This window comes from Cuculus canorus, chromosome Z (genome assembly GCF_017976375.1).
Source record: "Cuculus canorus isolate bCucCan1 chromosome Z, bCucCan1.pri, whole genome shotgun sequence".
NCBI lineage: Eukaryota > Metazoa > Chordata > Aves > Cuculiformes > Cuculidae > Cuculus > Cuculus canorus.
Genome location: NC_071441.1, coordinates 47,210,777 through 47,235,931, shown reverse-complemented (window position 1 = coordinate 47,235,931; position 25,155 = coordinate 47,210,777). Strand labels below are relative to the sequence as shown.

General features: G+C 37.3%; 1 protein-coding gene across 9 annotated transcripts in view; it reads right to left on the bottom strand.

Moving 5' to 3' along the window:
* Positions 1-1,411: 1,411 nt before the first annotated feature.
* PTBP3 (polypyrimidine tract binding protein 3) overlaps positions 1,412-25,155 on the bottom strand; it is a 63,730-nt gene continuing 39,986 nt past the window's right edge. For 8 of the 9 annotated variants that reach the window (XM_054054258.1, XM_054054260.1, XM_054054257.1 and 5 more), the window contains 9 exons: positions 22,455-22,565; positions 19,355-19,526; positions 17,435-17,512; positions 16,632-16,771; positions 11,204-11,237; positions 10,485-10,577; positions 9,708-9,924; positions 8,601-8,678; positions 1,424-7,932 (listed from right to left, as the gene is read on the bottom strand). In XM_054054258.1, coding sequence (XP_053910233.1) covers positions 7,800-7,932; positions 8,601-8,678; positions 9,708-9,924; positions 10,485-10,577; positions 11,204-11,237; positions 16,632-16,771; positions 17,435-17,512; positions 19,355-19,526; positions 22,455-22,565 — 1,056 coding nt within the window. In that variant the 3' untranslated portion in view covers positions 1,424-7,799. Of the gene's footprint in view, positions 7,933-8,600; positions 8,679-9,707; positions 9,925-10,484; positions 10,578-11,203; positions 11,238-16,631; positions 16,772-17,434; positions 17,513-19,354; positions 19,527-22,454; positions 22,566-25,155 lie in introns of all 9 variants that reach the window. The other variant, XR_008447790.1, reaches the window with a different exon arrangement.

The window sequence follows — 25,155 nt, the reverse complement described above, 5'->3', positions numbered from 1 at the left end:
TTCAAACACCCACCCACATTGCAGTGACTAACATAGTTTATGGAGCTACAAACATTTCTTCCCATATAATTAACAGGATTCATAGTACTGAACAGAAGAGTTATCCAAATTTCTTTAGCTTTTGGGATAGCCTGAAGTGTCATTTTTTTGTGCTAAGATTATATTTTTTTAAAACTCTTCATTTTTATTTTTATTGGCATTGATACTTACTTATGGAGCAAATATATTACCTAGGTGTGTGCTAGGTACCACCAGAGCAAGGTAGAAGTAGAAAATATATCCAAACAGAGCAGTGAGCCTGCGGTATTATGCAATATCATGCAGTCAGTCCTCTTTTTAGAAAAAAAAAGTTTCCAAGCATGGAAAAAAAAATGTTTTTTCAGACAGAAATGTGCTCTGGAGGAAAAAAAAATAACATAAACACAAAACTCTCAGTAAAAACCACCACAGACCTTTCATCATACAAGGTAATATGCATGCAATGAGTATCAGTTAAAGCACAACTGAAGGACTATTTACATGGTACATTTAATGCAGGTAGGACACACCTTTCTTTTCAACAAAGTAATTTGCAATGCTGGCATTAAAAGCTAAGATTGTCTTAGATGGATATCAAGTAGCTATACTTGAAGAAGAGTGGTAATAAAAAATGGGACATAAAATTGCTACCCTGATAAATGGACTTAGATGAAGCAGCATGTCTTAATGAGTAGGAATGATCACTAACTTGAGACAAGTATTACTCTCCTTCTAAGTGCTCTATTAGAGTCAGGGAACTCCTGTTGCCACCCTATGCTACCCTCAAGATATTTGTCCTCATTGTCAATGGACAATTGATCTTGTTTTTTGCAGCCTCTGAGCCAACCTTATGGTCAACAGCAAAGGTGTTTGTCTGGAAACAGTCTCTGAGAGGATTCACTTCTCTGAGGTCTCTTTTCCCCTCTCCCTCTCCTGCTTCCTTTCACCTACGTATTCTAAAACATGACATCCACTTTCATATCTTTTGTTTAGATGTCCGTGTACTCTGGAGAATTCAAAACTAAACATCAGAGTGCATTTAAGAAAATGAAAAAGAGGATTTTATTTTGAAAACATACATTATTTTGTTTCCAGCTCTGGAAATCCGTGAGCTCTGGGGCCTCAGAGTGCTCTTTTAGGACTGATCCAAACTGTATGAGATCTTATCTGTTTGCAGATGCACTAGTTACTGCCCTTTCTGTTTCAGCTTACAAGTAACAGAACAAATTCTGGTAAAGAATTTTAGAACCATGCTATTTAAAACTGATTTTTCATTTTGCAAGATGGACACTTACGTTAACTACCTAGGGACAAACAATTACTTGTGATTAAATTAGAGGGGTACAACAACTGCAGACAAGAATTTGAGATGGGATTCAATTTTTATTAAGGAGGAAGGGAGAAGATGACAGGTAGGAATTCCACTCTACTACTACACTTCTTCAGGCAGACATGGCCAAAACCATAAAGCAAGATTTTGGCCACGAAAAGCTAACATTTTTTCCAGAGTGCTCATTGAATATTTTAGACGAGAGAAGAGTCAGCGTGCTTTCATCCACCAGGAAGACATATCTTCTTTCCCAAGTTTCATTGTAAAACTTCTTGATATATTGCCCAAATATTTCTGGCAGCCCCAAAACTTGTGAAAATACCAATACAGAAGAAAATCATTGTGACCTGACCCAATGAACCACAGATTTTCTTAGGAGATATCTCATTTGAATACATGAGAAGGGCACTTCAAGAAGAGGCATTTGGACAATGCCCTCAGACAGGGTGTGAATTTTGGGGGTGTCCTAAGCAGGGACAGGAGCTGGACTCTATGGTTGTTGTGGGTTCCTTCCAACTTCAGACACCGTATGATGTACATTAGGATTGAGGACAAAATCAAGAGTTATGTTTGCAGAGTAGGCACCTAGCCTTCTGACAACAGGCATTTTGCTGAAAGCTGCAGTCCAGTCTCAGTTAAATTAGATTTTTCTCCCTACAAAAGCATCTACATTCCTAGACTGGTAATAGCATACTTTACACTAGGTTTGTTCAGTGCTCTGGTCTTATGCCTTGAGACTCAGGCAGTCATTAAGTACATCAATGGGGCTTCAGATTCTTCAAGATCTGCTAGGCTTAGCCTTGCATCAGGCAATTACATCCACTGGAGTGGCTGAGAATTTTAGCTAAGAAGGAGGCACTGCCCTCCCACATTATCCACATGCTTATATGTTTTACTTTAAACTACTGTCTCTTTACCATCAATCCAGAATTTTGAATGCATGAATTAAAGGGTCTAAATTAGTGTTGTGTAACACACAGAAGGACAAGCAGACAGTATAAAAGAAAAGCTATCAACAAGAAAGTTAAGAAACAAAAAGCTGAAAGCAGACCATCTTTTTCAGCTACTATTTGCATATTTAAAAAAATTTGAGCAAATGACACAAACTTGAATTCTAAGGCTAGGAAAGGGTACAGCACGATAAAAGAGAAAACGAAAAAAAAATTTCTCATTGACGGGGCTCCCAAGGCTTGAAGTCTGTAATCCCCGTATCAAAGAATTAAGCAGTCTTCAGATGCTGTATTGGTTCAAGGTTGTAGAATACATTTTCATCCTACTGAAAATGAGAATTTCTACCCTGTGCAGGGGAGAGTTTAGGTGCTGCTGAACTTCAACTGTTGTTAATATGCATTAGTCCTCCTAAAATACTTTTGATATTAAAAAACTTTGCTTAGATGGCCACATACACTAAAGAAAAAAAACCAAACAAACCAAACCAAACAGAAACCAGGACATTATTAGCTGCACAATTATAAGAAAAGAAAAAACCCAAAGCAATAGACAAGAACACAGCAAAATTTAGGAGTACCGCTGTACTGACATTTATTAAATAGCATGCTACAAGCAGAGTTAGGAAAAGAGTTAGGAATAGACATAAGTAATCAGCAAATACACTGATCTAAAAGAAACAGAACATATTGCAACAATAAACAAAATCAAATTAACTATGCACTACACAGTCAGAAAATAGGTTTCTTTAATATTATATCTTCTTTTCAGTTTTAAGTCATCTCAACAGACATGGAATTCTTTCTCTGCAATGCCACAAGATGCTTTACAAATGAAAGCTGTTGCTTATTAAAATATACAAGACAATTGTTTTTTTATATAAAAACATTTTACACTCCCATTTGTTCCCCAAAACACTTTTTGCCAAGTTGTTTTAAAAAAACCCAATACATAACATTACAAATATTTATGGCATTTTCTTATTCTAGATGAACATTTTTATAAACTGAAAGGAACCTTTTATGAACAGATCACGTTAAATAAGGGAACGTCAGCAGTTCTTAGTCATGCTTTGTGTGTTTCGAATACAGTACTAAAAGTAGTCCATTAGCCTCTTGCTTTATCTCACACCATTTGGTTCACATTACGACCTCATTTTCCACTGCTTCATGCACCAACAGTAGTTTCAAGTAAAGGCCACTTTGCATTGGATCTTCATTCAGAGAGGAGTCTGACAGAAAAGGCAGGGTTTCCACAAAATGTCTCAATAAAACCAGAACAGTCAGTCTTTGGTCAGGGAGCGAGGTGATGTTCTGATGCAACCTTTGTCTTGTGCTGCTGCTGTTCAAGGGTGAACTTTTGCAGAACGCAGATAACATACTGGAAAAAGAATTGCAAAGTGCTTAAAATTGACTAAGTTCATAGATGGTAGCTTCCCACTCATAAATACTGCAGTTTCCAAGAACTGAAAAACTGCTTACAGTGATGACACTAGCCTACAAAGGTAATGGCTTTCTTCATCTATCAAGGACCTTCAAATACATAAGCACTTCATTTCTCTGGGACTGGCTCCAGGCACAACACGTTATTACTACTTAAAGTTGGAAATACGTGGGTTATGCTTGGATTCCTGCATGTTGCAGTATGGAAGAAAAGAAACTGTAATGGTAAAGGCAGAGGGATAATTAAATCTCTATTGAAACAACTGTAATTCAGTGCTTTTATAGCCAGTGGACAACATTCATTTTTAACAATATAAATATACATTTTCAAAGGAGGGAAAGAATATTTCTTATACTTAAAACTGCAACAAACCTCCCTACATGTAAAACTACTGAAGGCACATAAATTTGGGTCCAATTTTGTTCCCTGAACAGTTAGAAGACAAAGTCTGGTAGTTCTGCTCTAGTTAACAATGTACCAGGGCAAAATGAAAAGGTAAAACAATACTTTTGTAAGCAATTTACCTCTCATTTGAAAAACAGCTAACAGTATACAATGACAAGTAATAGGTTGACATCCCTTATAAAAAAAATAACTTGCCACATTCCTACTAACAAAAATCAGAGGAGGGCAAGATATTTGATCACATCGGCAGTTTCATCAACAAAGGCAAATGCTTTTCTTGGCATACAAACATAGGTTTCTCACCAGTAATCAGAGAATGTCAAATATAGGCAAATCTCCTTAGATGTATGGAATATATTAGGCATAAAAGGGACCTCTATCAATGCACAAAAAAAGTGCAACTGACAGGACCAGCAGACAAGGCAACCAAGTCTAATTATGAATCAAAGTTTCAGAAATTTGTTCTGATATTCAAAGACATTTGAACAAATTCAAAGAAGCAAAAGTTTAACCATTATGCAACAAAATTACAGATTATTTGAAAAGGCACTAAGCTGCTCCTGGCTTGTTAAAAAGGCCTTACTACATTTTGAATCAAGTGTTCATCCACCAAAAATTGGAGCTGGAGGTAACCTGGAGCTGACTTGTGGACTTGACATAAATACATATATATTGAAGTTTGCCTGCACTTCTTGTAAAAGTATACCTCTGCAAGAGGCAGCATCTTTAATATTTAATACAAATCTAGAAGTTGACAAGAACAATTCAACTACAGAAACAGAACAACAAACGAGAATTAAAATGATATATGATAAATGTATCACAAAACCAAAAAGCAATTGTCATAAATGTCTACCACCTAGAGGTTTCTTAAATTAAAAAAACATAAATCTCTGCTAACTTATACCATAGGCTTCTACAAACAGCCCAGAGCTGACATTAGCTATACTCTAACATTAAATTAAAGCTGATAAATTATTTCTTCCTCTTTTTGACAGAATGTCAGAGGCCCACATCTCTTTATGTCTGACTAAGCTTTCCCATTTTCTGCTATCTGAGTCAATAAATTAAAATGCATGTGGATTCACAAGCTTGTATACACATGTAACACATTATGCAGGCAGTAGACAAATACTATTCATGATATTATATGTGCCAACATTAGCTCTCAAATTTAAGATTCCTTTTTTCTTGCTTTCGAGTTACATTCAGATCTAATATGATGCTGCTCCGCTGTAGATGTAATGCTTAAAGAAGTGACAAAGCACATTTTATGGCTAATGGCCTAATATTATCAAACAAAATTATGTGCAGTAGACGACGAGCATTCCCAGTCCAGCAAGATTCTCTTTAACTGATATCAATGTGACCACTAACAAGCTAAAACATAGATATGAATTAGAATTAAGTATCTCAGTGAAAAAGGGCCTTTGCAAATTAACAAGCCTGCTTACAACTGCATGTATGATTTTTTTGTGAAAATCATAAATGTGTAACTTCTTAATGGGGTGTTCTGGTACCACACAACTACTTATTAAATACTAAAAAAAGAAACAATTTGGTTTCAAACTTCACCAAACTAGCTATTTCAGAAAGGGAGAAACAGAATGGCTATCTCTAATCCCAATGACAACATTGTAAATTATCCCTAAGCCAACTTCGCTTTCCAGTAAATACCACATTCTGAATATTTATTTATGTACTACAGCACTTGTAGTAGCTACATATGTACTCAGTCGGCACTGCATCTACTGTCAAATAGCACACTATTGCTGCAGTATAGAGGTCTGGCACCATCTTTACTATGATTGGCTGCTGCATCTCTGATTACTTTACATACATTAAAATAAGGCAATAACCTCACTGATTTTGCAGAAATAATTCAGATAGAAAATTTGAAAAAGCTTACTCCAGAATATTCATATCATGGTAGAAACATGCCCTTTAGTCTAGAAAGATAGAAAAAAGGTCATGCAATTCATAGAAATTAATGAGAAAACAGAATGAATGAGTGGCAAAACATTACAGTAGAAGAAAATACTGCAGTAGTTAGAAAGAAAGAAATGCTATGTTTGAGAGGAATAGTTCCTTAAAAGGTGGTTAAGTAAAAGCTAGAAAGTCTTTTAAAATTAAATTTAACTTTCTAAAATACAATCAGAAATCACTGAAGTTCATACGTACTTGCAACACAAGGGTAACAGCAACTCAGTTCACCCTCCAAAGAGAAATGGTCATTCAGTACTGGACATTTATTCACAATTACAAAGGAAAGAACGCTAACTCTTTATTAATTGAAGATTAATACTGAGAGAAATAAAAAACAAAAACAAACAAAAGAGAACATTCTGATACAGCCAATGGTCTCAAAAAGTTAAATGGAGTCCAGAAACTGGAGTGAATTGCTATTTGGTCTTTCTATATAGATTTTTTTAGTGCATTCTTCCAAGTGTGAAATTTTTTTCAGCCAGTTTTCAGACCACTGCAAACAGGTAAATTCAAAGGATCCCCATATGATTGTGCAATGAATTAAACCTCTTTCCCACCTCTATCCAATCTCTGTACCAAAGCACAAGAGACTAGAATTCAGAAAAGTACATAAAAAAAAATTGAAGTATCAAGGAAAACATTTCCAAAAAGATTACAAAGAGAATTTTCACAAAGCCAACAACATGTTTCTCAAGATACTTCAGATATAAATCTAAGCTATTGTATCATAAGCACATAGTAAGGCACATAATAAGAAATTAAGTAAATACACAGTAATTTAAGTATTAGACATCATAGTGGTACAAAAAACTCTTGAGGTTTAATGTTTCTTCCCCCAAAGATGACCTTAACAAAAATAACTTCTTAAAAATTTGTCAAAGTATCATAGACCTGAATATTTTCCATAAGATTGTAAACATTTTATTCTTTAAAGAAATGTAAAAAATTCTTTGAAATCAGGACTATTTTCTTGTCTTATTTTCCCCAAAGTCCTGTTACACTTCATTTCATAGTAAAAATAAGACATCAAACTTCCACTCTATGGTTAAGTCAAGCTCTCTCTGATACCACATTTTGAAGAAACTTGTCAAATATATTTTACTCCACAGAGAGAAGGCACTGCCTTTTCTCTAATAATTTAACCCATATGAACAGCACAGACTTTTTGCTTTTTAAAAATTTGTAAAATTTGCCAAAGTATGAACACACACTCTGGTAACACAAACACTATTTAGAGGACACTTGCAGCCAGTTTGCTTTTCTTCAAGAAACCCAAGCACTACTTCACATTCAAATTAGTGTTCTATCTGTGTAAAGCAGATTTATCATTTTGTTAGAAACACTCTGTTTGGTACATTGGAAAAGCACTCTAAAATGTTTTGTAAGGCTGCTTTCAAACAAAAAATAAAAGCATGTTCTCAAAATATAATTGTAAGGTAGGAAATTTGATGATAAATATTGTTGCCAAAGCTACTCCACAGAAGAATCTTTCTATGGGTGAATATTAAACTTTGATCACAAACTGGCAGCTAAAATCAGAAACAATCATCACTTAACTTTGTGTACGAATGAGCTTTTTCTTTTACGAGACAGAGCTGGTCACAGCTATTTCAGTCTCTATTTGAAGATTTTACTAAAATTGTGATGCAGTCTTGAAAGCTCACACGTGTCAGATTGTAGATTTTGAGAAGGAAACTCGGAGGTGATGGTTTTCTCCAAGGTCATGATTGTGAAGCTCAATGAGAGCATGAACTGCTTCTTCCACAGAGCCCAGCTGGATAAGAGCCATTTTGCAGTCTCTCCTGAAGTACAATTAAAACCATTATTAATCTTAACCAAATTTTAATTGCAGTAGCCGATATGGAGATGTTACGCAAGTATTTTTTTCAGCCACATCACACAAAGAGTGGAAGAACTGGAACTAGTTATGCATTTGTTAAAATGAGGAAATAACAAAACTATTGAAATTTTGCACATCGATGACCTACAGCCATGTCATTCATCCAATAAACTACACTTCAGAAAACAGAGTAAAAAAGAAGGCTTGAAGGCCTCTAAGAAACACTTGTATTGTCCATATATAAGGGATTATTCAAGCAGGTAAAATAATGCTGAAATAATGGTAAAGTAATGCCGCCAAGCAACCTTAACGAATGTTAGATCAGATTCATTGTATTTACAAATACACAGTTTGTGTGACTTTTTAAAGAAGCAAGTACTTACTTTCCTTAAACGTATCTTCCTTTGAACACGTGGTATTTGTCAAAAGGCTGAATGTTTTTCATTTAATTATGCTAGCACAGTATCTGATTTAAAATTTAAAATTAGAATTATCATAAAAAAATGTCATAGCTGTAGAGCTTTTGCCTAGATATATGCAAATGGTTACGCACACATGGAATTTCCCAAAATAACAATTAGCCATCTTCCAGGATGAAAGCTTGCTCAACATTTTTACAAAAGAACTTACTGGAAAAATTTGAAGGCTTTCACAGTAGATCCAGTACTTGTAAAAAGGTTCTTCAGATTATCAACAGTAGCAGAAGGCCTATTTAAAATAAACAATCAAACACCAAAAAAACCCCACTCAATTTGTAAAAGAGCACAGAGTTCTCTAACAGTATCAAAATCTCAGTTCTAACTTCTAAACTAAGTTTGAACAGTCAGATCTACCTCCATTAGCTCAAGCTCTGCCAATACTTTAGCCAAAACATACTGGCTTTGGCAGTAAGATTTAGCACCACAGTATGCTACAAAAATATTTCAGATACGTTCTACCACTTTTTATCTTCCCCCATTCCTTTCTCAGTTAAATTCAGATTACATAAAAATCACTTAAGAGGTTAACCAGTACCGTCATCTTTCATCTTGTATTTATTGCTAGTGCACCTCAAATATTTTCAATTTTGAAAGTTTTCTATTTCCCTCAAAAAGCCATTTTCCTAGGATCTCTCTTTTTTTTTTTCCTTATTTGGACAAAATTCCAAAGTTTTCCCTTTTCCCTCCATCCACAGCTGCCAAATAAAAGAAGCCTGTCACTCCACATGTTGTCAATAACATTCAAGATAAGAAAAACAATTGCTTCAGTTATAAAGAACATGCTGCTTAATATTTTTTTAAAAACAACTACCTGTGATTAAAGAGGTCTGAATTCTGTACAAACGATTCTTTAAAAGGTGTTTGAATTATTAAAAAATGGTATCTACATTAAATAGTGATGTCAACAATTAATTTGATATACTGATAACTCCATTACATTATCTCAAAAAAGTGTCTTTAATCTTTGCAAAAATTTATGACACAGGACTTACTATCTGAAAAACCAAAGCATATTCTCAAGAAAAGGTAAACTGTATTAAAACTCATAAAGGCATTCAACTAGTTATCCTCTTCGCTAACGATGAAAAAATTACAGGCCAAAGATTCACTTATTGTTAATTACACAGCAGAATAAACCAAATTCTCAGGCAACTCTAAAAGGCCAGGGAAATTTAAAGCTGATGTCAGACTTTGTAACTCAAGAAAACAACCTAAAACCCATCATCTTTCTAAGAAGATCAGAAATGTAGATACTCACGGGATATTGGAGAGATGAAGGGTGGCAGATGGAGGAAAGATATTTTGGAAGTTCTTAGAGCCAGGCTTCTTATAGCGATGTAAAGGGCTATTGCTATAGTCCTTTGTGAGACCTTGGTCCTCATGTCCCTCACGAGGAAGTTGAACTATTTGGTGTTTTGAAAAAGTAGTATGGAGGACCCTTCCATAAAGCCTCTGTCCATTCAAATAGTTGATAGCTAACCAGAGGAAATACAATTTGAAGAAGAAAGAAAGGAAGGGGGAAAAAAAAAGGATTCTTCAAATAGTGTCTTCTATTTAGTGTCAGATTTCACATTCTAAATTTAAATCACAACTTCCACGTTTACCAGGTCAGCTATGTCACAACATTATATTTGAAACAAGCATAAGGATGTTATATCACCTTCAGTCTGAATACAACAAAAATGCAAAACAACATTTCAATAAAAAGGAATTGATTATACTTGAAAAGCTAGATATTGGAAAAACTACAGGAAAATTGCATGCTGTATTAATTAGATAATACAGGAATATTTTAATTCTAACATTTGCTAGACTGAGATTCACAAGATTTTTTCAAAAATTACTGTAGTCAAATATTTGCTTACATAAAAGCAAACAGATTGTTACCAACATATACAAGGAAAAATTTGTATGTAGTAAAGCATCACAATGATGGATTTAATTTATGTTTGTCACTGACAGATGGCAAATTCCTCATCTATATCACACTCACGGTAGTCTGAAACATGTAAGTTTGTGCCTTAAAAATGAGTACCTATTTGAGCCTGGACTGCATCTGCCATCTGAACCAAAGCTTTTTCTTTTTTCTTAAACATGATCTTCACACGATGCACATCACCATACACACCTACAGAAATCCATAAAGAAAATTTGACCACAGCATTACTACAAACAGCACCAGGGCAAATCCTTTTCTTTTGATTAACATCAGTGTTACAAAGAATAATCTCCTCATTAAGCAGGTTTGCTAGAACACTAATACAAAGGAAAGTTTTAAAGTTTGTGTATTATTTTCTGAGGCTCAGAATGGGGGAAAGAAAACAAGATTTTAGTCTTAAAACTGTATGTTCAGCTTTTAAATAGCATAACTATGTTAAAGTTCTCTTAACAGAGGTATATTAAAATATCATGCCAACATACATTGTCCTCTGTAACTAATGTACATGATGCCAATTCTGCCCTTAATTTCCTCTGATGCAATCTTTGGTTTTTTTGATCTTACTTTCCTTTCCCATTCTTTGTAGTAGATGAATCGGACCACACACTGGAATTCTTCTGACACTGTAACCAGTTTGCTTTTTTGGTACCTATGTCCTACAAGCACTGACTCAAATTACTGTCATTTTAAAACCAGTGCATTCTTTTGCATGATTTCTAGACAAGGACAAAATAATAGAGCTTGCATTAACCAGCATGTGTCAGATAAATAAAGCCTAGCCCTGTCGTTTCTCAAGTACATTTGACATATCTTACCAAATAAGATGAAAAGCCCATATGGTGTGATGACCTGTTTAAATGAAAAAATTTATTATTTTTAAAGCCATGCAGATAATGAAATCAATTCCATAAGTGTACAGTAAACAAAAAGAATGTAAGACATACTGCACACTAACACATAAACCTGTATCTCCAAAAGCCACTCCTCGTCATATCTACACTATATAGCACTCTTGTTAATATACATTTGCTATGTGCAGATAAAATACGTAAACAAGCTAATTGCTTAATTATTTGAACTTATTCTTTCCAACCTAGTAGTTCATTCCCTGCAAAATCAAAAATATTTGCTAAACAAGAAATAGGAAACAGCATTCAATAACTCCTTTGTATTTTCTAAACAGCCAACAACACCTACAAAACTAAAACCAGTTGATTCAAAACATGTTCATTTTGTCTTTAGTTTTGTTCCCATGTCTGTATGTAACCATGACATCATCAGTAGTTTCTGACAAGGAACAATTATTATCAATGTAAAAATTTAAATGTTTCTGGAGTGTATCCATCTAGTGCAAATATTCAGCACAGAGCTTACTTAAAGAAATTTCTTAACCAAATGAGATTGCTCCATGTGTGAGGGGGTGATGAAGCAGCAGTATGAAGCCCAAAGGGGATCAAAAGAGATTATAGGGCCTTGGGACGACTAGTGAATGAATCTGGGGCCCAAGTGATTTTTTTCTTTCCTCCTTCCAGTTACTGGTGGTGACATCGCAAAGCTCAGACGGGTCCAGTCAATTAATACACAGCTCTGTGGCTGGTGTCACCACAACAAATTTAGTTTTTTTGGTAATGGGATGGCCTACATGACACCAGGACTACAGGTATCAGATGGGAGCCACGTTTCTCAGAGGGGAAGGATGGTCTTTGCCCAGGAGCTTGCTGGGCTCATTGATCATGCTTTAAACTAGATGTGAATGGGGAGGGGGAATAACATCAGGCTTGGCTATGACAAGCAGCAGGAGGACATATGTCAGGTGTCAGGGAGAATACTTCTCCAGAACACCTTGTAGGCAATCAAGGGTCCCTAGGAAGGTCATGTGACTGGCAGCCCAGCTGAAGTGCTTCTACACAAATGCATGAAGCCTGGGTAACAAGGAGGAGGAGCTGGAAGCTACCATGCTACTAGAAAACTATGATCTAGTTGCCATCATGGAAACGTGGTGGGATGAAACCCATGACTGGAGTGTGGCTATGAATGGCTACAGGCTGTTCAGAAGAGACAGATTGGGAAGGAGGGGTGGAGGCGTTACCCTCTATCTCAGGGAAGGGATAGAATGTGAAGAGTAGCCACAAACAGATTAAAAGCTTCAGGGTCAGAATTAAAGACAGAGGAACCAACACGAACCTTGTGGTTGGTGTATACCACAGGCCACCTGATCAAGGAGAGCCAACTGATGAAGTCTTCCTCCTCCAGCCACAGAAGGCTTCAGGCTTGCAAGCTCTCATCCTACTCAGAGACTTTAATCGCCCTGATATATGCTGGAAAAGTAGCACGGCAAGCTGTAGGCAATCCAGGAGACTCTTAAGAGTGCATTGAAGATAATTTCTTAGTCCAGCTGATAGAGACCCCCACCCAAGGGGATGCAATACTGGACCTGATGAACTCATCGGTTACACTAGGATTGGAAGCAGCCTGGGCTGCAGTAATCAGGCACTGGTGGAGTTCAAGGTCCTGAGGAATATGGGACAGGCAAGGAGTATAGTCAGGACCCTAAATTTCAGGAAAGCAGACTTCCAGCTCTTCAAGGAGTTACCCAGTAGGACCCCCTGGGACATGGTCCTTGGGGACAAAGGAGCACAACAGAGCTGCCAAACATCTAAGGATGCTTTCCATAAGGCACAAAAGCGCTCAGTCCCCAGATGTAGGAAATGGGGCAGTGGAGGGAAGAGGTCAGTGTGGATGAGTAGAGACCTGCTGGTCAAACTAAAGAAGAAGAGGGAACAGCACAGGCAGTGCAAGCAGAGACAGGGAACCTGGAAAGAGCATAGGGATGCTGCACAGTTGTGTAGGGATGGGGTCAGGAAGGCCAAGGCACAGCTAAAACTGAACTTGGCAAGGGAAGTGAAGACCAACACGAAGGGCTTCTACAGGTACGTCAGTCAGAAAAGGAAGGTTAAAGAGAACATACCCCAACTCATGGATGAAAATGGTGATCTCATATCAAGAGATGAGGAGAAGGCTTAGGTACTTAACTTTTTTGCCTCAGTCTTCACTGATAACCACTCTCCTTCCCACACCTCCTACTTCAATGGACAACAAGATAGGGAGCAGAGGAGTACAGCCCCCTCTCACTGTTGAGAGGGATCAAGTCCGTGACCATCTGAGGAACCTGAACATTTATAAGTCTATGGAACCTGATAAGATGCATGGAGAGTCTAGAGGGAATTGGCTGATATGGTTGCCAAGCCACTCTCCATGGTATTTGAATTCAAATAAGTCACAGCAGTCAGAAGACCCTGGCGACTGGAAGAAGGGTAATGTTGTGCCCATTTCTAAAAAGCATAGAAAAGACGACCCTGGGAACAATCGACCTGTCAGCCTTACCTCTGTGCCTGGGAAGATCATGGAATGGATCCTCCTAGAAGCTATGCTAAACCACATGGAGGGCAGGGGGGTGATTAATGACAGCCAGCATGGCTTCACCAGGAGCAAATCCTGTATGACCAACTTAGTGGCTTTCCATGATGGGGTAACTGCCACAGTGGACATAGGTAAACCAATAGATGTATTCTACCTCGACTTCTCTAAAGCCTTTGACACAGTTCCCCACAACACCCCTCTCCAGAAATTGGAGAGATATGGATTTGATAGGTGGATTGTTTGGTGGATAAGAAACTGGTTGGATGGTCGTATTCAGACAGTAGGAGTCAATGGCTCGATGTCCAGATGGAGATCCGTGACAAGTGGTGACCCTCAGGGGTCCGTACTGGGACCGGTGCTGTTTAATATCAATGATACGGACAGTAAGATCAAGTGCACCCTCAGCAAGTTTGCAGATGACACCAATCTCAGTGGTGTAGCTGCCACACTGGAAGGATGAGATGTCATCCAGAGGGACCTGAACAGACTGGAGGAGTGGGCCTGTGAGAACATCATAAGGCTCAACAAAGCCAAGATCCTACACGTAGGTCAGGGCAATCCCAAATTTCAGTACAGGATGGGAGATGACGTGCTTGAGAGCAGCCCTGCAGAGAAGGACTTGGGGGTGCTGGTTGATGAGAAGCTCAACATGAGCCGGCAATGTGCGCTTGCATCCCAGAAGGCCAACTGTATCCTGGGCTGCATCAAAAGAAGCGTGGTCAGCAGGTCAAGGGAGGTGATTCTGCCCCTCTATTCCTCTCTTGTGAGACCTCATCTGGAGTATTGTGTCCAGTTCTGGAATCCTCAACATAAGACAGATATGGAGCTGTTGGAACAGGTCCAGAGGAGGGCTACAAAGATGATCAAAGGGCTGGAGCACCTTCCCTATGAGGACAGGCTGAGAGAGTTGGGGTTGTTCAGCCTGGAGAAGAGAAGGCTCTGGGGAGATCTTATAGCGACCTTCCAGTACCTGAAAGGGGCTACAAGAAAGCTGGGGAGGGACGGTTCACAAAGGCTTGTAGTGACAGGACTAAGGACAATTGGTATAAACTGGAGACGGGCAGATTTAGGCTTGACATAAGCAGGAATTTCTTAACCATGAGAATGGCGAGGCACTGGCACAGGTTGCCAACGGAAGTTGTGGATGCCCCATCCCTGGAGGTATTCAAGGCCAGGTTGGATGGGGCCTTGGGCAGCCTGATCTAGTGGGAGGTGTCCCTGCCCTTGGCAGTGGTGTTGGAACTAGACGATCTTTAAGGTCTCTTCCAACCCAAACTATTCTATGATTTTATGATTTCCACTAAGAATTGTTTTTTTATGAGACAAACCCAGACAATTTCAAAGACATGAGGGATGTTCAAATGCACGATGAGGCCCTGCAACAGGAGAGGAACAGAAAGTGAAGTACAGTTAACCAGATTTTCTATACACAGATAACCACTACTGAAGAACAGGTGCTACATGCCAAGGAATGTATTTGTAACAATTTATATTTCCTAAAATTCATGGTTTTGTACATCCTTACCTTTCACCTTTTTAAAAGTTGAGTGTTATTTAATGCATCTACATTGTATCATGCATTTCAGCAAAAAATTCTACATGACAACTTCGAAGATATGGTTAATACTAAGTAAAGCAGCAATGTGCTAAAAATAGCTTTGATCTATGCTTCGCATATGCTTATTCTTAAAAAAAAGACATTTTTAAGACTCTGAGAAACATCTTTAATAATCAGCTGCAGAAAGCACTTCCACAGCAATAATCTGAAATTTTCTGATAAAATATATTGACAAATCAGAGAAAATTTGACACGTCTTACAGTCCTAATCTGCAGCTGTTTCTTTTGATGCTTACTGTGGAGTTCAGTTATTAGTGCAAAAATAAAAACAGAGCAATTACTTAAAGACCAAAGAAACTGGTTGGCTGTTTTTTACACCTCATTAATATGAAGATAACCTCCTAATTTTATAGTTAAGTGAATCTAGTGAGTGTGTAAAACAAAAATAATTCTACATTATTGTAGTAGAACTGCTTATCGACAGTCAAGAATAATGTTTTAAGTCATGGACTTGGCAAAGCCTGATATTTTAATTTTCTTTTTAAGAGATGTATATTGCTTTTAATTAAGCACAGATCAATGTGTAGTATTGTCATTCCCACTACAAAGATAACTATCCAAGTTATCCAACTATCTTAGCAATTTTACTGCCAACGTAAGAAAAACATCTGTGCCATGTTATAAAAAGAGAACATGTGTATTTATTAACTTTTACAAATGGATTTACAGCAATATTAATAGGAAAGGGCACCTGTGTTTTTCCTCTCTAAAACAGGAAGAGTTGCAAAACAAGAAAGATCTTATTGATGTTTTGAAAGGTACTTGATTTGGTATGCTTTTATCTCCTTTTCTATTCCCTCCTGTTTCTCTAACTCTTCATGTTTTGAAACAAACAATAAATTCTTTGGCTTCTCTAATGATAAAGTAGCACACAGAGGAATCATATTAACAGAGATAACCAGTAAGTTTAGTCATAATACATGACTGTTTACCTCTTCAAACATTTCTCACATCTGACTATAGGCATTTCTCTAATTACTAGCTACATTGCTAACATCGGTTTTCCGAAGTAAATCATGTTAGGGAGCTCTTCACTGCTGACTGAAGTTTTTAAATGCCATCAGTATGGCAAACTATCTCGAACAAGCATAAAACTGTCCTGGTTTTGATATCATCAGCATAGAGATTTCCTCCCCTGTCCCTTCAGCTAGAGTCAATTTTGGCAGTTGGTACAATTTGCATCAGTTTCCATCATTCAGACTCACTTCAGGGTTGAGGTTGCTGACTAGTAAAACAGAATTTACTGGAGCACCAGTAACACCAGGAATAGTCATCTGTCCAGGCACTGCAGGTGACATGACTGCAAGAGAACCAAGTGCTGGAGGAACAGCTGGAACCGAAAGACCTGGAATGGTATTAACAGCATCACTTGACATCTCAGAGTGGAAGAAACACTTTAGAAGACAAAAGCAGGTGATGTTTGGTAAAAAAAAACAAACAAAAATCAATTAAAAAATGCTTTGAAGGAATTCAATACTTTCTTGTATCTGACCAATAAAGCAGGAAGCATCTCCCCTCCAGAGATGAAGAAATATTCAGCTACACCAACAGGCAGACCCAAGCAAAAGAGGCTATAAATTGCAGCCCAAGAGAGAAGAAAAATAATTTAGAAAAAAAGTGTATCTTGTGCTAGAAAGGAAAAGATTGTTGCCTAGAACACTATTTATTTCTTTTATAGCCAGAAAAGGGGAGACCTCCTGCTTTAGCTTTGAATGTCACTGAAGTATTATGGGTCTTAGAAAAACAGATGCTTGGAGTTTCTTCTCTTGCAGGTAGAATTTATCCTAGCATTTAATTTCATTGCTTATTAAATTATAAACTACATCAGGATTTTTTTAATTACAGAAAGTAATAAATAAATAACATGAGAAAGAGAATCAGAATTACTCAAAGTAACATTGTGTTCTGACTGCTCTATCTGGGAACAACTAGCTCTGAACACAGCTGTATTCAGATAGTCCACTAGCTCCAAATGCAAACACCACATTTTGAGAAAATAGAAGCTTACCAGCATCTTGAGCAAAGCCCAAGGGTGGGGCAAACCCAGCAGCCCCTGCATACGACGGAAAGAGGAAATTTTGGGTGCCTAGCGAGAACAGACACATCTAATTAAAATAGATTTTAAAGTTTTCTAAAAACAGAAAAAACTTCAGAAATTAAAGTCAGCTTCCAGTGTTGCTATTCTGACTCTAGTCCATGATTACATCTTTTATAAAGTGATAGGGTTAAAAACTCTCACTGCGAAAGCCAAGATTCTATGTTTTACAAAGACAATTTTCAGCCACTTTTGAGGGCAAATATTCTGATTGGTCTGAATGCCTCTCTTTAAAAATGTCATGGCAAAATGTAATTTAGACAACTTTGAATAGGAAAGCACAGCATGGATTGGTATCTGTTTAAAGTTAAGATACCTGTAGTGCAATGTTCAACAGTTTTTATTCACACAATGGAAATGTGTTCTAGAAATTTTCTGGAAGTAAATACACTAAAAGACATTCTGCAATGAAGAGATACAACTGTTTCCTAGATATTTCTAAAACCAATATGGGCTAAATAACACAAACAACTACAGTTAATATGAAGTTATAAATTTTACTAGCTATTGAGATGCGTAAAGTATTGGAGTTTTCCTTTTTATGGAGATGTACTTTCCCAGCTTGTATTACTTCAGAAATAAACAGTGGTTTTGATGGTTCTTCTGGCAATCTTAAACAGATTTAGAATATTAACATAAATAGTCTCAGCCTTGAAGATAGCTCAGGGACTTTCACATTAGTATATGGAGTTAAATGTTATCCAGGGCAGCATATAAACTTGTGTGCTGAGAGGCAGATAGATACAAGTTTGAGTCATGGATTCTTTCATATGTTAGCATACTAGATTTTTTTAAATGGGACAAGTATAATCAGCAAATACAACCTGTAAGCCTTGCAATATGTCTGGTTTGCTACTCAAATCTCCACCATTGACTACAATAGCTACATTCACTAGCAAATGTTATTGACAAAGATAATACAATACCATAAGAAATATCCGTTATGAATTACAAAACTAACAAATTAAACAGAAAGCACAGGTCAAGTATTCATGAATACTACATCACATTACACCTCCTCTTATCTGTAGCAACAAAGTGTCTCCCATACAAACAACCGAATGCATTTATCAGACCAAAGCAAGTCATTGTGTTCTTGAAATACACACACTGGTCCATTATACTGACAAGTTCTGGCAGTACAGGTATTAATCACTGATTCACAATCCAAGAAGGGTAATAGAAACATTAATGAAGACATAGATAAGCCAATTTTATTCTGCCAAATGAGACCTGCATGTTGCACACTGATACCGAAATAAGGCGTGTAAAAATTGTCAAGCAGAGCTAATGTAGAAAAAGCTGGAATTCTTTTTGCATTTTTTATGTGTAAAATCATTTGCTTCATGGCTATCAGCTAGCTTTCAAAGCAAGCAAATAAATGTTTCTCTGCTTATGCTCACTCAGTGAGGGAACTCTTTAAATGCAAAACATTAAAAAAAAGATTGTTTATAGTGCAGTATCTTTTACATCAAAACCAAAACAAAACAGTTTTAGGTAAACACTGTCAATTTTGGGTGACTGCCACTGACCATTCTGACAGGCAGCATTTATTATACTATCTGTACCAATGATACAATTACAGAGCATTTTATAAATGCAGCTTTTTGACAACACTCTGAATTTGCCCAAGAGCATTCTTCATGTTAGTTTCAGATACACATTAACCTTGAGTAGGATTCTCTGCTTTCATACAAACTTTACTAGACCTAACAAACTGAACTGTACACAAAATGTACCCTTCTGTGAACTTACGGAGCCAGAACATAAATGCAACATAAAAAGCACAATGATCTTATGGCGTATTTATCACTAAAAGTGAAAGTTTCTTACCAAACGCAGCTATGGAGGGGTCCAGAACTGGCTGGATATCACCAGAAGGAAGGTCAAGGCGAGTGAAATCTCTACTTTTGTCATTGTTGTACCTTACCTTAAGGCTAGTTAACTTAGAGAAATCGATACGCAGAGTGCAGCACGTAGCGTAGATATTTTGGCCATCCAGAGCCTGAAAAAAAATTACTCCTTTTTCAGTGACAAAACACAGAGGCAGCCACTACTGTACGTTTATTTTACTTTCACCTTGCAATTGCATCCAAATAGAAATTCATCTTCTGTTTTCAAGATGCCGCTTTTAGCCACCAAGTCGACAAGTATATGACCACTATCAATAACAAAACATTCTGTGTAGCATTCTGGTGTAGTCCACTAATTAGTACTATGTCATCTTCCGCCAACCGACACAACATAGCTTTAAGCATGATTTGTCTTTCTACCTGTGATTCTAGTCTTACTTGTCTCCCACTCAGCACATAATATCAGATGCTAGGAGCAATATTCATTTGGTGATTTTCACTACACAGAACTGTCCCTTACATAAGCTGGTGAAACATCTGAAGCCCTGTTCCTATAAGGAGAGGCTGAGGGAACTGTGCTTGTGCTGAGGTGTGACCTTATCACCCTCCACAACTACCTGAAAGGTTGTAGCAACACAGGTGTTGGTCTCTTTTCCCAAGCAAAAAATTATAGGATGAAAGGAAAGGATGAAAGAAAGCTGCGCCATGGGAAGTGGCTGCCCAGGAAAGTAGTTGAGTCACCATGCCTTAAGGTAATCACCACATCTACAGCTTAGTGGTTGACTTGTCAGTGCTAGGCTTACGGTTGGACTCAATGATATTAACGATCTTTCCTAACCTGAAGGATTCTATAGAATCTACTCTTAAGAGCAGCTATGCCTAGAATGGTCACTGAAGTAGTATTTTCTGCCTATGCCAGTCATGAAAGAATCATGACAGGTGAAGGTGAAAAAAAACACTCCACTAAAAGATACTTGTTATTGTTTAGTGTAATCTAGACCGAAGTCATAATTTCTGTGAAACCTTAACAAGGTAAAATTTATTATTTATACTATTCTTTCAGAAAAGATTTTATTGCTAACAAACAGGCCAAAATCCCAACTACTTTTACTCATGTCCAGTATATATTTAATCTCTACAACAGATAGTGAATTTACTGGACTAAAGTGCAAGTAGCAATAGATAAACATTCTGTGCCTTTAATTCCAAAGCTGAGAATAAAGTCAACTTCCATAACAAAAGTACAGTAAAATTTCCATACACTCTGGTCTTTTTGCAATTTTTTGAAAAAACTAAATGCTAATTACCACTTAATGCTTAGCAGAATCTATTCTACTATCTACCTTCTATGAGAACTCTCAATTTGATTCTAATTATTTACTAATATTGAGGTGACCACACAGGTTAAAAAGAAATACAAAGTGTCTCAGGCTTAATTTTAAGTAAGTATTTTACCTTCTGTCTTTATTTTTAACTTCACAGTTCAAATATTATGACATGATGACTTGTAACACTGCTGTCCATTCTGCACAAATCTTTGAGGTCTCAGCTACTAATATTTAATTATCAAACTACTCACCACTGAGGAAATTAGCATAATTTTCTAGAAATTAAAATGCTTATCTATTATGAGGAAACATTCTACAAGTTGCTTTGAAAAAAAATGTATTTGATTTACACAGGAAGGTTTTGGTAGTGGGGGGATTGCTATGCCTCTATGAGAAAAGACCAGAGGCTGCCCTGTGCTGGAGTGAGCTCCAGCTGGCACCAAAACAGATCTGCCAATGCCCAAAGCAGAGTCAGTCAGAACACTGCTGGCGCCTCTGTGATAACATGTTTAAGAAAGGTAAAAAAACACTGCACAGCAGCTGGGAGAGAAAAACAATTCTACAGACACCAAGGTCAGAGAATGAGGGGGAGGAGGAGGTAGTCCAGGCACCAGAACAAAGATTCCCTTTGAGATCACTGTGATGCAGCATAGTCCCCCCTGCAGCCCACGAAGGTCTGTAGTAGAGCAGACACCCACCTGCAGGCCGTGGGAGGGACCCATATTGGAGCAGTTTGTGAAGGACTGTATCTCATGTGGAGAACTCACACTGAAGTAAAAGAACAGTGTGAAAAGAAGCAGCAGAAACCACGTGTTATGAAGTGACCAGAAACCTCATTCCCCATCCTCCTCCAGCGCCAGACAGGGGGAGGAGGCAGAAGGATTGGGATTGAAGCTGAGCCTTGAAAGGAGGAGTAAAGGTGTGGGGAAAGTGTTTTTACTTTTCCTTTTCCCCCCTGCTCACTATCCTACTCTATTTTTAATTGTTAATCCATTAAATTGGTCTTCCTTAAGTCAAGTCTTTTAAGGCTGTGACAGCAATTGGCAAGCAATCTCTCTGTCCTTACCTTGACCCACAAGTTTTTTATCTTAATTTCTCCCCTATCCTACTGGGGAAGGGGATTGAGAGCATACTGGTGGGTGTCTGGCAGCCAGCCAAGGCTGACCCACCACAGAAAATGTAGGTGAGCCTTTCATCATTACTAAGAACATGCATTTTAAAAACCTGGGTACAAGTAGCTTGAAAGCAAGACGTTTTACTTCTTCATCAATTACTATAAACTTCATCAATTACTATAAACTTTTACTTCTTCATCAATTACTATAAATTTCTGCCTGAGATTCAAACCAGTAAAACATGCAACATTCATCTAATCACTGGGCATTTAACTACATTAATCTTAGTACTGAACCTCACTGAAAAATATTCCATTTAGTTTGAAAGGCAAAAGACTTTTTGGTCAACTAGAACTATCATCACTCATCACTACCGGGAGCTCCAATTTTTGTTTTGGTAGACTCATGCAGGTCTTAGGATGTGTGCTATAGATTTACGTTTGCAGTTGATGACAGAATATTAGTGCCTTAACTAATGAGGAATGTCAAAGTTATTCATATGCAAGAAGAACGTTAGAATGATGAGAAGTCATAAAGTTATCCATAATAATCCCCATTTACCTCAGAGAAAAGGAAAACAAGCAAAACCCAAAACAAAACAAAAATCCATAAATCAAGTTCAATACACTACACTTACCATTTTGGCATAATATGCATGCATTGGCTCAGCATACTGAAGCAAAACTTGGAACTGATTATTCTTAGTGAAGGTGACAATCTTCAAGACAGATCCAAATTTAGAGAAAACCTGCGCAAAAAAAAAAGCATGGACCTTCAGAAACAATGACTATTTCATGCACACTGAAAACTAGAATTTTAATACTTCATATAAATTTCTTTTATGAGAGCTGAACAGAAATTGAGTGAACTCAGAATTCTTTTTCAGCTAAAAGAAAGATTTTAAAAGTGAGTTCAAAAGATGGGGAAGAAAGATAAAAATTTAAAAATTTAGCAATGACTGTTAAAATAAAAGCAGTGAAAGTCTGCCCAAAGAGGCATTTGTCAAATGTCTGCAGAGAAATTGTGGATAATCAAAGCTGAGGTTTGACAAATGCTTGCACGAGTTGAGATGAGACTGCAAACACTCTTTCAAGGCATCCACCTTTAAGTTTTGTGCTCCAAAGAAATTCTGCAAATTTGGTGACCAAAAATACATCTTGAATAGTTGATATGCCTAAAAATTAATAATTTAGATCTACTATCCAAACTAGAAGACAAAGAAGGAAAGAAGTAAGACAATGACCTATTGCAAGCACAATGTGTGCTTGCAGCCCAGAGAGCCAACCATAGCCTGCACTGCATTAGAAGATGCATGGCCAGCAGGTAAGGAGTGGTGATTCTACCCCTCTACCCGGCTCTGATGAGACCATACTTGGAGTGCTGTGTCCAGCTCTGGAGCCCTCAGCACAGGAAAGACACAGGTCTGTTGGAGCAGGTCCAGAGAAGTGTCACAAAAATGCCCAAAGGCCTGGAACACCTACCCTATGAAGAAAGGCTGAGAGAGTTGGGGTTGTTCAGCTTGGAGAAGAGAAGCTTCCACAGAGACCTTATTGCAGCCTTTCAGTACTTAAAGAGAGCTTATAAGAAAGATGGGGAAAAACTTTTTAGCAGGTCCTGTAGTAACAGGACAAGGGGTAATGGTTTTAAAGTAACAGAGGAGAGGTTTAGACTAGATATTAGGGAGAAATTTTTTAGGCTGAGGGTGGTGAAACACTGGAACAGGTTGCTCAGAGAGGTGGAAGATGCCCCAGCCTGGCAACATTCAAGTTTCAGTTGGATGAGGCTCTGAGCAACCTGATCTGGTTAAAGATGCCACTGGTCACTGAAGGAGGTTGGACTAGATGACCTTCAACTCCATAAGTCTATGATTTTGGGACCTTACCTTCTATTTAATAGCTGAGTGGTATTTTGTTTATTGCAAATGCAAGCTTTTCAGAAAAAAAAAAATTAAAAGTTGAAATATATATATATATATATATATATACACACACACTCAAAATGAGGGTGTGCACTCCATGAAGGTGTCTATACAAAAGAAAAGCCACAAAGAATAAGATGAAAGTATAGCTATCACGCAAATGCAGAAAAACTATGTCCAAATTAAGAGTGGAAGAGGAAAAGTGAGATTTTTTTTTTTTTTAGAACAAACTGTTAGAATTGATGCAAAGTCACCCCCCTGACAAATATTAAGCTTGGAGTGGAAAGAAAGGCCAGAAAAAAGGACAAGCATCTCTTGCCAGGCTAATAGACCTAGCTTCATGGGTAGAAGACACACTGTCCTAACCCTTTATCCCGTTTTTCAGTCTCTCAGAAACAAGTTTTTTATGCTGTAGTCATCGTTTTGTCAGAAGACAGAACAGAAAACTTTTTCATAGCAATTTAAAATTAGCCATGGAGTTCCAGTTCACAAAGCACTTCCCCTTAAGGAAGGCTTAAAGACATCTCCTGAACACATGCTTTTCTGTGCTTACCCACAAGACTAAATAGATCTTTTTAAGATAATGAAAGTCAATGTACTCTTTTTGTTTTTAAACCTAAACCCCACTATATATATCAATTTTGCTTCTGCAAAGACAACAATGAATATTCTGTTTCTTATAATAAAACTTTAAGGTGAATTGTGATAAAAAAAGGATTAATTGCTTGACAAGTAGTTACACCTTATAGAATATAATAAAAACGTTTTGTATAACAGCTTGCCTACCAGTGTTCCATATGATGCCATACTTTTCATTTCCTTTAACTTTACCACATTTAAAAAGAAAAGTTACATTGTAGCTATTAGACACAAAGCACTGCTTTAATTAGAGGAGATTGTCCTCTGTTAAGAACTCCAAATTACCTCCCTTTTCAAATATTGCTTAATCTTCTAGGCCTGTTACAAAAGCAGAGTGAGGGTCATTGCGCAATTCAAAGGCTGAAAAATACAGTTCTCCTGCACTGAAGTAAACATTAATCAAATTAAAGTAAATTAACATGAATCTCCTCTTCCACAACTTGCTTAGTAAAAAACAAACAAAAAACCACAAGCAAAACCCGCACACAATATTAGCTCCAGGAACTGCTGTTACGCTATTAAACTATTACAGCTCCCATAACCATAGAAGTTTGTTTGCAGGTTATCGTGAGGGCACCAGTAATCCTAAACAGTTGACGTACAATTTCCATGAGCTCAATAATGAAACAGCAATACCCATAGATACAAAGAAAAGTTTAAATCAGGGAAACTGCTACATCAAAGCAAGAACTAGTATATTAGTTAATCACTATCGCTAAGAGAGATACAGAGAAAGAGGAAATAGTAAGAGGTAAATAAGAAAAATAGTGTTGGTAACAAT